This window comes from Emys orbicularis, chromosome 6 (genome assembly GCF_028017835.1).
Source record: "Emys orbicularis isolate rEmyOrb1 chromosome 6, rEmyOrb1.hap1, whole genome shotgun sequence".
NCBI lineage: Eukaryota > Metazoa > Chordata > Testudines > Emydidae > Emys > Emys orbicularis.
In genome coordinates, this window is record NC_088688.1 from 69612600 (window position 1) to 69626963 (window position 14364).

Here is a 14364-nt window from a genome sequence, read left to right on the forward strand (position 1 = left end):
GAGGATACAGCCGGGATGCAACGCAGTGCCGCGTGAAAATCAAGGAGCTGAGACAAGGCTACCAAAAAACCAAAGAGGCAAACCGACGCTCCGGATCCCAGCCCCACACATCACGTTTCTACGAGGCACTGCATTCCATCCTAGGTGCGGCCGCCACCACTACCCCACCAGTGACCGTGGACTCCGAGGATGGGATATTGTCCACGACCGGTTCCTCCTCGGAAATGTTAGGTGACGGGGAAGATGAGGAAGGAGATGAGGAGGACGAGGCAGTCGACAGCGCTTGCACCGCTGATTTCAACGACAGCCAGGAGCTCTTCATCACCCTTACCGAGATCCCCTACCAACCGTCCACAGCCCTTACCCCGGACACCGAATCAGGGGAAGGATCAAGCAGTGAGTGCTTTAAACATCTAAACATTTCATTTTAACATAAGTGGAATATTTATATTGTTAAGAATGGGCTTTTCAGTCACTCAGTTAAACATAGAAACTTTTATTTATAACAAAACAGGAATAATAACTATATCAGTAATTTGTTGTTCATGATTTATTTGGCTTAGTAAACTTTTTACTACTAACTATGTATAGAAAATCAAGTACTGTCCGGATATTCATGATTAGTCCACAACACGGCCCCTCCACTCTGTAGTCCGTTATGCTCAACTTAAAGGAAAAGGCGGTCAATGTGCCCGGGAATGGACAGACAGTCCTCCTGGGATAGCTCCGCATAGCTCTCCTGGAGGTACCGCTCCAGCATGCGCACGAGGTTCAACGGCAGGGCAATCTTGTTTGGTCCCCCGTGGTAGCACACGTTCCCACGCCATGAGTCCATGAGGTAGTCGGGGATCAGTGCGCGGCACAGCATGGCGGCATATGGCCCAGGCCTCTGCATGCATTCACGCAGCATCCTTCCCCTCTCGGTCTCCGAGATCCTCATGAGGGTTATGTCACACATGACGCCCTGCTTTAAATTAGGGAGGGGAATGTTAGTATTTGGACTGCTTTACAGCCACGCGGTGGAGGCGGCAGAGGGGCAGCATACAGGGATCTTTCCCGGGGACAGCCGCGAGGTGGTGGGACAGGGGCAGAGCTCATGCTTCCCTGATTGCTGCCAGCAGAGAGTGGCCTTGCATTCAGTGCGAAAGGAGCCCAGTGCTACTATTACATGTTTAAGCTGCCACAAGTCTACGGCTTACCATGTTTGCCCGCAGCAGAAGTAGAGGTGTCCTGCAACGCTTCTCTGATCGCAACTGCAGGACCCCAGACACATAAGGCGAGGGCCGAAAATTCGACCTTGTCCTGAGTGCGCATGTGAAAGGTGCAGTGCATGGTGTTGTTCACAGAGAAAGACTATGCTCTTTGTTAGCAACTTCATTTATCTGGCTCAGGAATTTACTCCCTTTTTCCCATTCCCACAGACACATCTGCGACTGTCTCCCAACCCAGCCTGGCATCACACTCCCAGAGGCTAGCGCAGATTAGAAGAAGGAAGAGAAAAACTCGTGAAGACATGTTTTATGAACTTATGGAGTGCTCACGAGAGCAGGCAGCCCAGACGACACAGTGGAGGGAGAACTTGTCACAAATGCACAGAGCAGTCATGGAACGGGAGGAGAGGTGGCGCCAGGAGGACCAGCAGGCTACTCAAACCCTGCTTGGACTAATGAGGGAGCAAACGGAGACGCTCCGGCGCCTAGTGGATGTTCTGCAAGACCGGAGGCAGGAGGACAGAGCACTGCTGCTGTCTATCTCTAACCGCCCTCCCCCGCCACCAAGTCCCACACCCCCCTCACCAAAAGTACAAAGAAGGAGGGGCGGCAAGGGCCGTTAAAACTGTCAGTCGGCCACTGCACACTGCTGCAGCAATGGAAGGCTCTCGTTCCAAACTTTGAAAAGTCCTTTCCTACCCATCTCACACTAGCCCATGTCCAAGTTTCCTTCCCCCCCCCTTTTCATGTGCGGTTCGTAATAAAACATCTGTTTCTGTTAAGTACTGTTTCCGAGAGTGTCTTTTGGAGGGGATTCTGTCTGAAGGGGGGGAAGGGGTTTGTTACTTGGACAGGACAGTCACCTGTAGCAGGCTACAGAGGCGGGGGCAGGTCCAGCATCAGGACACATACACAGCACAGTCACCAGTTACCCTGGTCAGTCTGGGAGGCGGTTTTCTTGTTCTGGGGTGCGAGGGGGTTGATCTGTGACTTTGTGTCGGGGGAGGGCAGTTAGAGATCCTATGCCGCGGTCCTTATCCTGGATCACAGAGCCACGCAGCAGGGGATCTGTTACCCTCCACCCCCTGCCAGAAAGTCACTTGGCCGACACATACATCCAGTCCCGCCCAGGACTGCTGGCAGGCTGCGTTGAAACAACCAACGCAGCACTGCGGAGCCTGTCATTCCCGGACTTTAGAAGCATCATTTGCATCAAAACAGTAAGCCCGCCCCCCGCCACAGTCTGCGTCCCCGGTTTAAAACATTCCCGCGAAAACAGTAGAAAAGGGAACCTTGTTCATTAACAGAACAGAACAGATTTTATTTGTTGGGAAGGTGGGGAAGGGGGTATGTAACTTGGAAGGATAGTCAACAGTAACTGGGTAAAGAAACGGGGGCAGGTTCAGCATCTGTGTCCACAAAGTAAAAAGTCACTGTAGACCCTGTTCAGTCAGGAACCTGGCTTTCAAAGCCTCCCTGATGCACAGTGCGTCCCGCTGTGATCTTCTAATCGCCCTGCTGTCTGGCTGGACGTAATCAGAAGCCAGGCTATTTGCCTCAACCTCCCACCCTGACATATAGGTCTCCCCCTTGCTCTCACACAAATTGTGGAGCACACAGCAAGCAGCTATCACAATGGGGATATTGGTCTCGCTGAGATCACAGCGAGTGAGTAGGCTTCTCCATCTGCCCTTGAGACGGCCAAAAGCACACTCCACCACCATTCTGCACTTGCTGAGCCGGTAGTTGAATAGTTCTTTCCCTGAGTCCAGTGCGCCAGTGTAGGGCTTCATGAGCCAGGGCATTAGCGGGTATGCAGGGTCCCCGAGGATGACTGTAGGCATCTCCACATCCCCAACAGTTACTTTGTGGTCCGGGAAGTAAAGACCTTCCTGCAGCCGTCTACACAGACCAGAGTTCCTGAACACCCTAGCGTCATGAACCTTGCCAGGCCATCCAACGTAGATATTGGTAAAACGTCCCCGATGGTCCACCAGTGCTTGCAGCACCATGGAAAAGTATCCCTTTCTGTTTATGTACTGGCTGGCCTGGTGGTCCGGTCCCAGGATAGGGATGTGAGTCCCATCTATAGCCCCACCGCAGTTTGGGAATCCCATCTCGGCAAAGCCATCTCTGATGAGCTCAACGTTTCCCAGGGTCACTACCTTAGATAGCAGTAGCTTGACGATTGCCCTGGCTACTTGCATAACAGCAACCCCCACGGTAGACTTGCCCACGCCAAACTGGTTAGCGACGGACCGGTAGCTGTCTGGCGTTGCGAGCTTCCAGAGGGCTATGGCCACTCGCTTCTGGACAGTCAGGGCTGCCCGCATCCGGGTGTCCTTTCGCTTCAGGGCAGGGGACAGCAACTCACACAGTTCGAGGAAAGTCCCCTTCCGCATGCGAAAGTTGCGCAGCCACTGGGATTCATCCCAGACCTGCAGCACTATGCGGTCCCACCATTCCGTGCTGGTTTCACGGGCCCAGAATCGCCGTTCAACAGTATCAACAAGACCCAGTGACAGCGAGATGTCCTGGGCGCTGGGTCTCATGTTCTCAGAGAGGTCGGAGCTAGTGTCCGACTTCATGCCGTCACGGTAGTGCCGTAGCCTCCTCTCATGATTGATCTGCAGCTGCCTCTGGTACAGGTGGAGGAGAAGCTGCGAGGCGTTGAGAACTGCCACAACTGCAGCGATGGTCGCAGCGGGATCCATGCTCGCACTGCTGTGGCGTCCGCGCTGTCAGTAATCAGAAAAGCGCGCGAAATTATTTCCCGCCGGCGCTTTCAGGGAGGGAGGGAGGGAGGGAGGGCTTGAGTGACGGACGGATGACGACAGGCGCCCAAAAGCACCCTCGACACATTTTTTTACCCAGAAGGCATTTGGGGCTCGACCCAGAATTCCAAAGGGCAGGGGGGACTGCGGGAACTGTGGGATAGCTGCCCACAGTGCACCGCTTCCAATGTCGACGCTTGCCCCGTTAGTGTGGACTCACAAAGTCTCACAAAGTCGAATTACTGTCCTTAGTGTGGACACACACGTTCGACTTAGTAATATCGATTCCACATAGTCGAATTAACTAAAATCGAAGTACTCTCGTAGTGTAGACAAGGCCTGAGAGTAGCACAGACCTGTCAGAAAGCACGGGACCCAGCGCTGAGGACATCACGGTGGCAATGGGTCATGTGGATGTTGTGGAACGGCGATTCTGGGCCCGGGAAACAAGCACGGACTGGTGGGACCGCATAGTGCTTCAGGTCTGGGATGAATCCCAGTGGCTGCAAAACTTTCGCATGCGGAAGGGGACTTTCCTTGAACTTTGTGAGTTGCTGTCCCCTGCCCTGAAGCGCAATGACACCCAGATGCGAGCAGCCCTGACTGTCCAGAAGCGAGTGGCCATAGCCCTCTGGAAGCTTGCAATGCCAGACAGCTACTGGTCAGTCGCGAACCACTTTGGCGTGGGCAAATCTACCGTGGGGGTTGTTGTGATGCAAGTACCCAACGCAATCGTTGAGGTACTGCTCTCAAAGGTAGTGACCCTGGGAAACGCGCAGGCCATCATAGATGGCTTCGCCGCGATGGGATTCCCAAACTGCGGTGGGGCTATAGATGGAACTCACATCCCTATCCTGGGACCGGACCACCAGGCCAGCCAGTACATCAACCGAAAGGGCTACTTTTCAATGGTGCTGCAAGCACTGGTGGACCATAGGGGACGTTTTACAAACATCAACGTCGGATGGCCGGGCAAGGTTCATGACGCTTGTGTTTTCAGGAACTCAGGTCTGTTTAGACGGCTGCAGGAAGGTATTTACTTCCCGGACCACAAAATAACTCTTGGGGATGTGGAGATGCCTATAGTCATCCTCGGGGACCCAGCCTACCCGCTAATGCCCTGGCTCATGAAGTCCTATACTGGCGCCCTGGACACTGAAAAAGAACTCTTCAACTACTGGCTGAGCAAGTGCAGAATGGTGGTGGAGTGTGCTTTTGGCTGTCTCAAGGGGAGATGGAGAAGCTTACTGACTCGCTGTGATCTCAGCGAAACCAATATCCCCATTGTTATTGCAGCTTGCTGTGTGCTCCACAATCTCTGTGAAAGCAAGGGGGAGACCTTTATGGCGGGGTGGGAGGTTGAGGCAAGTAGCCTGGCTTCTGATTACGCCCAGCCAGACAGCCGGGCGATTAGAAGAGCCCAGCGGGACGCGCTGTGCATCCGGGAGGCTTTGAAAGCTAGGTTCCTGAGTGAGCAGGGTAACCAGTGACTTTTCAGTTTGTGTACAGAGAAGCTGAACCTGCCCCCGTTTCTTTACCCACTAAATGTTCAGTATCCTCTCCAGTTACATACCCCGTTCCCCCCCTTCCAACACACGTTTAAAAATAAAATCACTTGAATTTTGTTAATGAACACCGTTTTCTTTATTACTGTTTTCGTGGGAAAGTGTTGAACCTGGGACGCAGACTGTGGTGGGGAGCGGGTGTAGTGTAGTGATGCAAATGACGCTTCCAAACTCCAGGAATGACAGGCTCCGCAGTGGTGGACTGGTGGTTTCAACGGACCCTGCCACCCCTCCTGTTCGGGACTCTGTGTGGGGGGGGGCTATGTGACTTTGTGGCAGGGGGAGGACGGTTACAGATCCCCTGCTGCGTGGCTCTGTGATCCAGGATAAGGACCGCTGCATAAGATCTGTAACTGCCCTCCCCCGCCACAAAGTCACAGAGCACCCCCCACCCCCCACAGAACACTAAAACCACCTCCCAGAATGACCAGGATAACTAGTGACTGCAATGTGTGTGTGCCCTGCTCTGTCCTCCTGCCTCCGGTCCTGCAGAACATCCACAAGGCGCCGGAGCGTGTCCGTTTGCTCCCTTATTAGTCCAAGCAGCGTTTGAGTCGCCTGCTGGTCTTCCTGCCGCCACCTCTCCTCCCGTTCCATGTGTGAACGGTGCATTTGGGACAAGTTCTCCCTCCACTGGGTCTGCTGTGCTGCCTGGGCTCGGGAGCAGCCCATAAGTTCCGAGAACATGTCCTCCCGTGTCCTCTTCTTCCTACGCCTAATCTGCGCTAGCCTCTGGGAGTGTGATGCCAGGCTGGGTTGGGAGACAGTCGCAGCTGTGGGAATGGGAAAAAGGGAGTGAATTCCTCAGAAAGATAAATTTAGTTGTGAACAAAGAACATAGTCTTTCTCTGTAAAGAAGACCATGCACAGCACCTATCACATGCGCACTCAGGACAAGGTCGAATTTTCGGCCTTCGCATTCAGTGCCTGGGGTCTTGCAGTGCAGATCAGAGACGCGGGGAAGGACACCGGAATTTGTGTAGCAGGCCGACATGGTAAGCCATAGACTTGTGGCTACTTAAAACTTTAATAGTTGCACTGGCCTCCTTTCACATTGAAATCAATGCCAGTCCCTGCTGCCAGCAATCCAGCAAGCATGAGCTCTGCCCCTGTCCCACCCCCTCGCGGCTGTCCCAGGGAAAGTTCCCTGTATGCTGCCCCTCTCCCGCCTCCACCGCGTGGCTGTAAACCGCCGGTTACAGTTCTGTAAAGGAACGGGCAAGCAGTCCCAATACTAACATTCCCCTACCTAATTCAAAGCAGGTCACCATGAGCGACATCACCCTGATGAGGATCTCAGATACGGAAAAACAAAGAATGCTTCGGGAAAGCCTGCAAAGACCAGGGCCGTATGCCGCCATGCTCTGCAGGGCAATGATCCCGGAGTACTTGCTTGTCTCCTGGCGCGGAAATATCTGCTATTACGGAGGACCCAATAAGGCCGCTCTCCCCAGGAACCTGATGCAAAGGCTTTCCAATTACCTCCAGGAGAGCTTCGTGGAGATGTCCATTGAGGATTTCAGCTCTATCCCCGGACATATAGACCGCATTTTACTGTAGCTGCACTGGCAGGGACTAAACAGTAGAGCGGCTTGGGCAGAACAATCATGCAAAACCGGACATTGTTAGATTTTTTTTCAATAGTTGCACTGCCCAGGACTGAAACGTTAAGCGCCTAGGGCACACTAATCATGAGAAACCCATTGTTGTTGTTGTTAATATTCCTGTTCTGTTAAAAATAAATGTTTAGATGTTTAAAACACTTACTGGCTGATCCTTCCCCTGATTCTGTGTCCGGGTTAACGGCTGGGGACGGTTGGTAGGGGATCTCTGTAAGGGTGATGAAGAGATCCTGGCTGTCGGGGAAATCAGCGTTGTAAGCGCTGTCGACTGCCTCGTCCTCCTCATCTCCTTCCTCATCTTCCCCGTCCGCTAACATGTCCGAGGAACCGGCCGTTGACAATATCCCATCCTCAGAGTCCACGGTCAGTGGTGGCGGCCGCACCTAGGATGGAATGCAGTGCCTCGTAGAAACGGGATGTCTGGGGCTGGGATCCGGAGCGTCCGTTTGCCACTTTGGTCTTCTGGTAGCCTTGTCTCAGCTCCTTGATTTTCACGCGGCACTGCGTTGCATCCCGGCTGTATCCTCTCTCTGCCATGGCTTTAGAGATCTTCTCGTAGATCTTTGCATTCCGTCTTTTGGAGCGCAGCTCGGAAAGCACGGACTCATCGCCCCACACAGCGATCAGATCCAAGACTTCCCGATCAGTCCATGCTGGGGCCCTCTTTCTATTCTGAGATTGCACGGCCATCTCTGCTGGAGAGCTCTGCATCGTTGCCAGTGCTGCTGAGCTCGCCACGATGTCCAAACAGGAAATGAGATTCAAACTGCCCAGACAGGAAAAGGAATTCAAATTTTCCCGGGGCTTTTCCTGTGTGGCTGGTCAGAGCATCCGAACTCGGACTGCTGTCCAGAGCGTCAACAGAGTGGTGCACTGTGGGATAGCTCCCGGAGCTATTAGCGTCGATTTCCATCCACACCTAGCCTAATTCGACATGGCCATGTCGAATTTAGCGCTACTCCCCTCGTTGGGGAGGAGTACAGAAGTCGAATTTAAGAGACCTCTATGTCGAACTAAATAGCTTCGTGGTGTGGACGGGTGCAGGGTTAATTCGATGTAACGGCGCTAAATTCGACATAAACGCCTAGTGTAGACCAGGCCTAAGTTAAGGCAGGCAGTAATTAACCAGTAGATGGCAAACATATCTAAGGCGGTAATTTCAATATGAATCTACAAGAAAGAAGCATATGACATGCCTTCGGATTATAGTAATTTAGGTGAGTGCCCAGACTGGACATCCCCAGGATATGGGGTGCACAGTGATGGCACAAAACCACCTTCCCCGCCTCATTCCCCATTTCTTGTCCTGCACTGAGTTCAGCTTGGCCAAACCAGAAAAACTGGGCCCATGTATTTTTTTTTTACTTCTGATGATTCACCAGTGTTATACAAGCTGATTTACAATTTAGAGACAAATCTGAGCCTGGGTCAGTGTATTGGCTACAAAAAAAACATACAGGGTTGACCTAAAGCCCATGGAATCTTTCCATTGGATCAAGCCCATAGTTACAATCCTACCTGGGTTGGGGGGTGAATAAAAACTAACATGGTTTTTCCATCTCTGATTTCTATGATTCTGTGATACAGAATACACATCAGAAATAGAAAGTACTGTGAGATTAGACATAGCATTTCAGCTTTCCTCACGTGGTGGAAAAATGTACATTACATTTTATTCAACCTCAGAGGAAGGTCCCAAGGCAAAATCATCCTCTCTGAGCTACTTTTCTATTTCTAGTATATATTTTACAAATAACTTATGCCTTATCAATTATTTTACACATAATAACTGCACTCTGTGATGCATTATTGAAAAGATAGAAGACTGCTCATTTGTAGCCTTATGTGTAGAAGTTGAACTGCTTAATTGGATGCTTCTTACAGTCTGCGACAGCTCATCTTAATGAATATTTAATGGCAAAGTAATGTAGCTATTTTTAACCAATAGCTGACTGGTGCAAAAAGGAAGTCTTTCTAAATATAGGCATTAGGGTCTAGTGACAGAGCATTACAGACAAGAAAGAAAAAAAAACAGCAGCTAGGCAGCAAAAACTATCAGCTCTAAAACGTTACTAACCGCTTCTGTTCTTTAATCAGTGTAAGGACCAACTAGGAGAATATAATGCTACCAAAGCACTGCATAAATAGCCAGAGCTTAGACTGAGAAACATTGGTGATAAAAAAAAAAGATTTATTTCCTGTTACTCCTGTGGTTTACCAAATATCTACATATTATTTGTCCACATAATTCTTAAAGGAAAAATTATACAATTACCAAAGTTAGGATAACCAGTATTCTCTCTCCCTATCTTTCTTTCTCTGTATTTTGTTCCCTGCTTCCTTTTTTTGTAGCTGGTTCTTTCATCCAATGTATCTATTGCTCTCCGCTATTCATCTTTCTCTGCGTCTGTTACTCTCTCCATTTTCTCACACTTCACTTTCTTCATTATCTTGGGCCAAATCCTGACCCCCTCACTCACTTGTGCAGTCCCACTGAAGTCAACCGAACGTTTCTAATGAGTCAAGCAGGCATTATTTGGCTCCCTGTCAATTTCCTCTCCTCTCTTTTTCTAAGGTCAAGCTAGTACCTGCAACATGAATGGAACACAGGTCCATCTATACTCAGAAAACAGACAGTGGCTAAAGATGGTTATCAGCAACAAATTCCCCACCACTCACCTCAGTTAGTGTTCAAAATGATTTAACTGCTAGCGTAGATGTGACAAATTCTTTTTGAACATAGGAATTGCTACACCAGACCATCAGTACATCTGCTCCAATATCCTGTCTTCAACAGCAACCTGCACAAGGTGCCTCAGAAGAAAGTACAAGAATCCCACAGCTGACAATTAGGATATAACCTGTTCATAAGGGATATTTTTTCTAACCCCATCCAATTAGTGATTGTCTTATGCCCTGAATCATGAGGGTTTACATGCCTTATATATATATGTTTTTTATTATAAATAATGCAACTGTGGATGTTCACATAAATGTCTAAAAATTATCTGACAAAAATGTTGCAAATTAATTTACCAGTTTTTTGACAAGCTCTAATATGTACTTCAAATTATTCCTTCCAACATCCATTATTTTACATTTGCCAACAATGAGCTTCATCTGCCATTGTGCTTTCCATTTACCTAACTTTGCTAGGTCTTCTGGAGCGCCTGATGGTTCTTCTCCTGTCTTGGCTATCCTACAGTATTTTGTATTATCGGCCAAATTTTCACTGTTCATCCATCTTTTGCCAGTGATTAATGAATATATTAAACATTACCAATCCTAGTGTAATCCAACATGACCTTGATTACTACTCTTTATTTTTTGTCTCTTAATCAGTTTCTGATCCATGACGATACTTTACTTCTCACTCCATAAATATTTGATTTCCATAACAGCCTATTGTGAGAGACTTTTGTCAAAAGTTTTTTGAGAGTCCAAATAAATTATATGTGGTGATTCTTGCTTATGCACTATTTTTGTGACCTACTCCAAGAATTCTACTAGATTAGAGAGGTACAACTATCCTTTACGGTAACAGGGCTGATTTGTTTCTATAATTCATATAGATGTTTCACCATTTTCACTACTCATTGTTTCAACCAAATTACCTAGTACTGAAGGTATGGCTCACTGGTCAAGAATTCCCAGATCCCACCCTGAGCTCTTTTTAAAATGATGGTTACAATATTTGCTACTCTCTAGTCTTCTGATAACTTTCTGCTAATTTTAATGAAAGATTACTTAGTTATCTAGAAATTCAGCCAATTCATTCATAAGTTTCTTCAGAACTCCTGGATGAACACCATCCATTATGGAATAATAACTGAGACAAGTTCCAAAAGACTTCAGTCATTCTTTCTGAAATTATATTTAAAACTTTTGTCTGTTGCATGCTGCAGCTATTGCATTTTCAACATCAGTTGTGGGGTGCCAGAGTGGCCATTTACTGATTAGGATACATTTCCTAAGAGATGGATTCTAGTATCATGTCTCTACACAAAATACTTTGCACACAGATCCAGCTGAAGAGTGAAATAAATATCACCACAGGCATAGCATTTTTCTGCAGTCATGTTGTATTACTTTATTTCTGAGTTAACTGCCAGAACCAGTTGTCCTACTAGCAGTAAGTGAACTACAGGCAGTAGCCTGCTGTCTGGTCAATACATTCCCAAGCTGATAAACTACTGATTTGTTTATTCCTGATAGAGTATCGCCATGGAGATCCTTACTGTTGTTACAAACTGCTTCTTGGAAAAAGTAAAAACATATAACACAAATATCAATTTATTGTAGAGCATCACTATCATTCACCCACTGCATTACACAAATTGTACACATGTCCACAAAAAGCACAAGTTGCAGATCAATGGACCTGACAGATGTAAAAGATTTTCAAGTCATTTTTTGTTTTTTTGGGGGTTTTTTTAGGGAAGACGTGGAGATATCTAATTGCTCAACTTTCTATTATATTGTAGATCTCTGATTTAGGACTATGCCCTCTTTAAGTGGTTTCCTTTTTCATTGTAAACTGAATTTACATATCTCATCTGAGATCCTAAATTTCTGAAAATTTCACTAGAACAAAGAGAAACTGTAAGAGAGTCCAAATCAAAATGGAGAAGAGTAATTTGGTTCTGTGTGATCAGCTTAGGTACTTTTTCAAGTTTAAGGTTGTTGTGTTATGGCCTTATCCAGAAGAAAAAAACCCAAAACTGTCTCAGTAAGCCAAAGCCTATCATGAATACTGGATCCAGTTTTGGTGTCCACAATTCAAGGTGTTAATAAATTGGGGAGGGTTCAGAGAAGAGCCATGAGATTGATTAAAGAATTAAAACACATCCCTTATAGTGATAAACTAAATAGATTGAGTTCCTTGAGTCTAACAAAGAAAAGGTTAAGGGGTGACAATCACAGTATAGAAGTACCTGCTGGGGAACAAATATTTGCTAATGGGATCTTCAGACTAGCAGATGTACGTATAATAGAATCTAATGGCTGGAAGTTGAAGTTAGACAAATTCAAATTGGAAATAAAGCATATGTTTTTAACAATGAGGATAATCAATTACTGGAACAGTTTACCAAGCGTCATGATGGTTTCTCTATCAATAGCAATTTTCAAATCGAAACTGGATGTTTTTTAAAAGATATGTTTGAGTTCAAACTAAATTGTTTTGGGGAAGTTCTATGCCCTATGTTATACAGGAGATCAGACTAGATAATCACAATGATTCTGGCCTTGGAATTTATGAATGTTTGATTTCAGGACCTTCTGAGTTTTGTAAGATCTTGGATATTTTTCAAGGGAGCTATGCTAATTGATATCAGCTAAAGATCTGGCCTTAAGTGGTCTCAAATCATTTGGAATTTATCAAACTGCATCCATGTGACCAATTCTCCATAGTGCTAAAGTGAGTCACAATGGTTGGGGATCTTGGCCTTAGACTTTAGTCTACTGAACATGCTTCATGTAGATGCAAGCCATTTGCATTACAGACACATATGCTAATCAGACACGGTGTCTTCAAATGAATAATAAAACATCATAGGCGTAGTTTGGGGAGTGCAGGGGGCATTGTCCTGCCAGAGGCGAGGCATGGGAGGGTGTCACATGCCACTCCCCTCCTCACCCCCCATTTCTGCAAGCACCAAGCTGCCCTGCAGGGCTTGCTTTGCTCAGCCTGCCCAGGAGGGGGTCTCTGCCTCCTCCCCCTTGCCCTTCCCTGCACATTTCGGCTCACCATGAGCCAGACAGAGTAACTTTTTCCCTGCACTGCGGGTCGCTGCCTCGGCTGCTGGACGCCGCCTCCTTGATCCTAGTGACCACCCCTTTCCTGTACAATGGTTAGTGCCCATGGAAGAGGGCAGGGCAAGGGGGGACAGAGGGAAGAGTGGTGGGGGGAAGAGAGAGTGGGATGGGGCAGAGGACTGTGGGGAGAGAGGATGGGGAAGAGAAGGGGATACAGGAATGGGTGGGGGGAAGCAGGAGCCTGGAATGTGGTGTCCCCTCGGCAGTAGCAGCAGCCCCAGCAGAGAGGCAGCGACAACAGCACCAGAGTAGTGACATCACTGCAGCAGCCAGTGCCGGAGTGGCTGCCAGCAGCAGCTGGGGCTCCCCCGTTAAGCCGGCCCATCCCCCTCCCCAGCACCAGCAGCCCAAGTACCACTCCAGGCGGGAAGAGAGAGCCAGTGAGCCAAGGGAACTTTGGCTTTCGTGTGCACGTGTGTGCATGCATGTGCGTGGCGTGCTTTGCCCTCCCCAATATAGCAGTCAAACTACACCTAGGTAAAACATGTTGATGGAATTAGATACCAGTTAGATGTCTAACTGATGTGAAAAAGGCAGGACCCATATTATCTGTAATAGGCCGGTTGTAGGTATTGCAATCAACCATTCAAATTCCCCAAGCATTTGGATTAGAAGGAAGGGATGACTGGGAGCAAGCTTTCCATGAAATGCCTCTAAGGTGTACCTGACAGATGTCATTATTTTGTTGCTCTTACTGGGAGTGAACAATTTTTTTTCAAGTCTTATGCACATCCAGAGTTGAATGGTTATACAGATAATAAGGTGTTAGTCAACTCAAGAACTCTATACAAGAAGTTAATGATCCACAGAAACTGAAACTTAAAGAAACTTTGACCACATACTGTTCTACCGTAAATAATAAAGTGATCTTACGGTTTATATTTAAATTGCACTTACATAGGCTTGTCACTGTGGATTTCATATGAATGACTTGGCAAATATTTTTTCAAAAGTTCCTTTTGAAGTTCTTTATGTTGTCTATTGGATAATATTCCAAATCTGTGTACCACTGGCACTTTGATAACTGGCATCTTCTCATGCTATAATCAATCTAAAATCACACAAAACAAATACAGAATATGTTACAATCCACTGAATTGGGATTTTTGATTGTATACCCACTAGTGAGAGAAACAGCTATTCACAATCTATATGTGAAGACACATATCTTCTGCCATATTGCTGTTCCTTCTCATAGGAACATCAGCATGCTCACAGAAGTCGACAGTTACACTTTCTAAGAGATACCATAACAAGGTAGTCATGTATGACTTTGGGCAAGTTGTTTTAACTCTCTGTCCCATAGCTTCCTCATCTGTAAAATGAGATTAACAGCATTTGCCTACTTCACAGATGGACAGTGGGGCGTCCAAAG

The 14364-nt window shown here is 47.4% G+C and overlaps 1 protein-coding gene across 1 annotated transcript in view; it reads right to left on the bottom strand.

The window, feature by feature from the left end:
- The window catches only part of TMEM232 (transmembrane protein 232), a 131096-nt gene extending 117076 nt beyond the window's left edge, over window positions 1-14020 (bottom strand). The window contains exon 1 of the mRNA XM_065406769.1: window positions 13887-14020. Within this exon, the coding sequence (XP_065262841.1) occupies window positions 13887-14020 (134 nt within the window). The remainder of the gene's footprint in view (window positions 1-13886) is intronic.
- Between the last annotated feature and the right edge of the window lie 344 nt (window positions 14021-14364).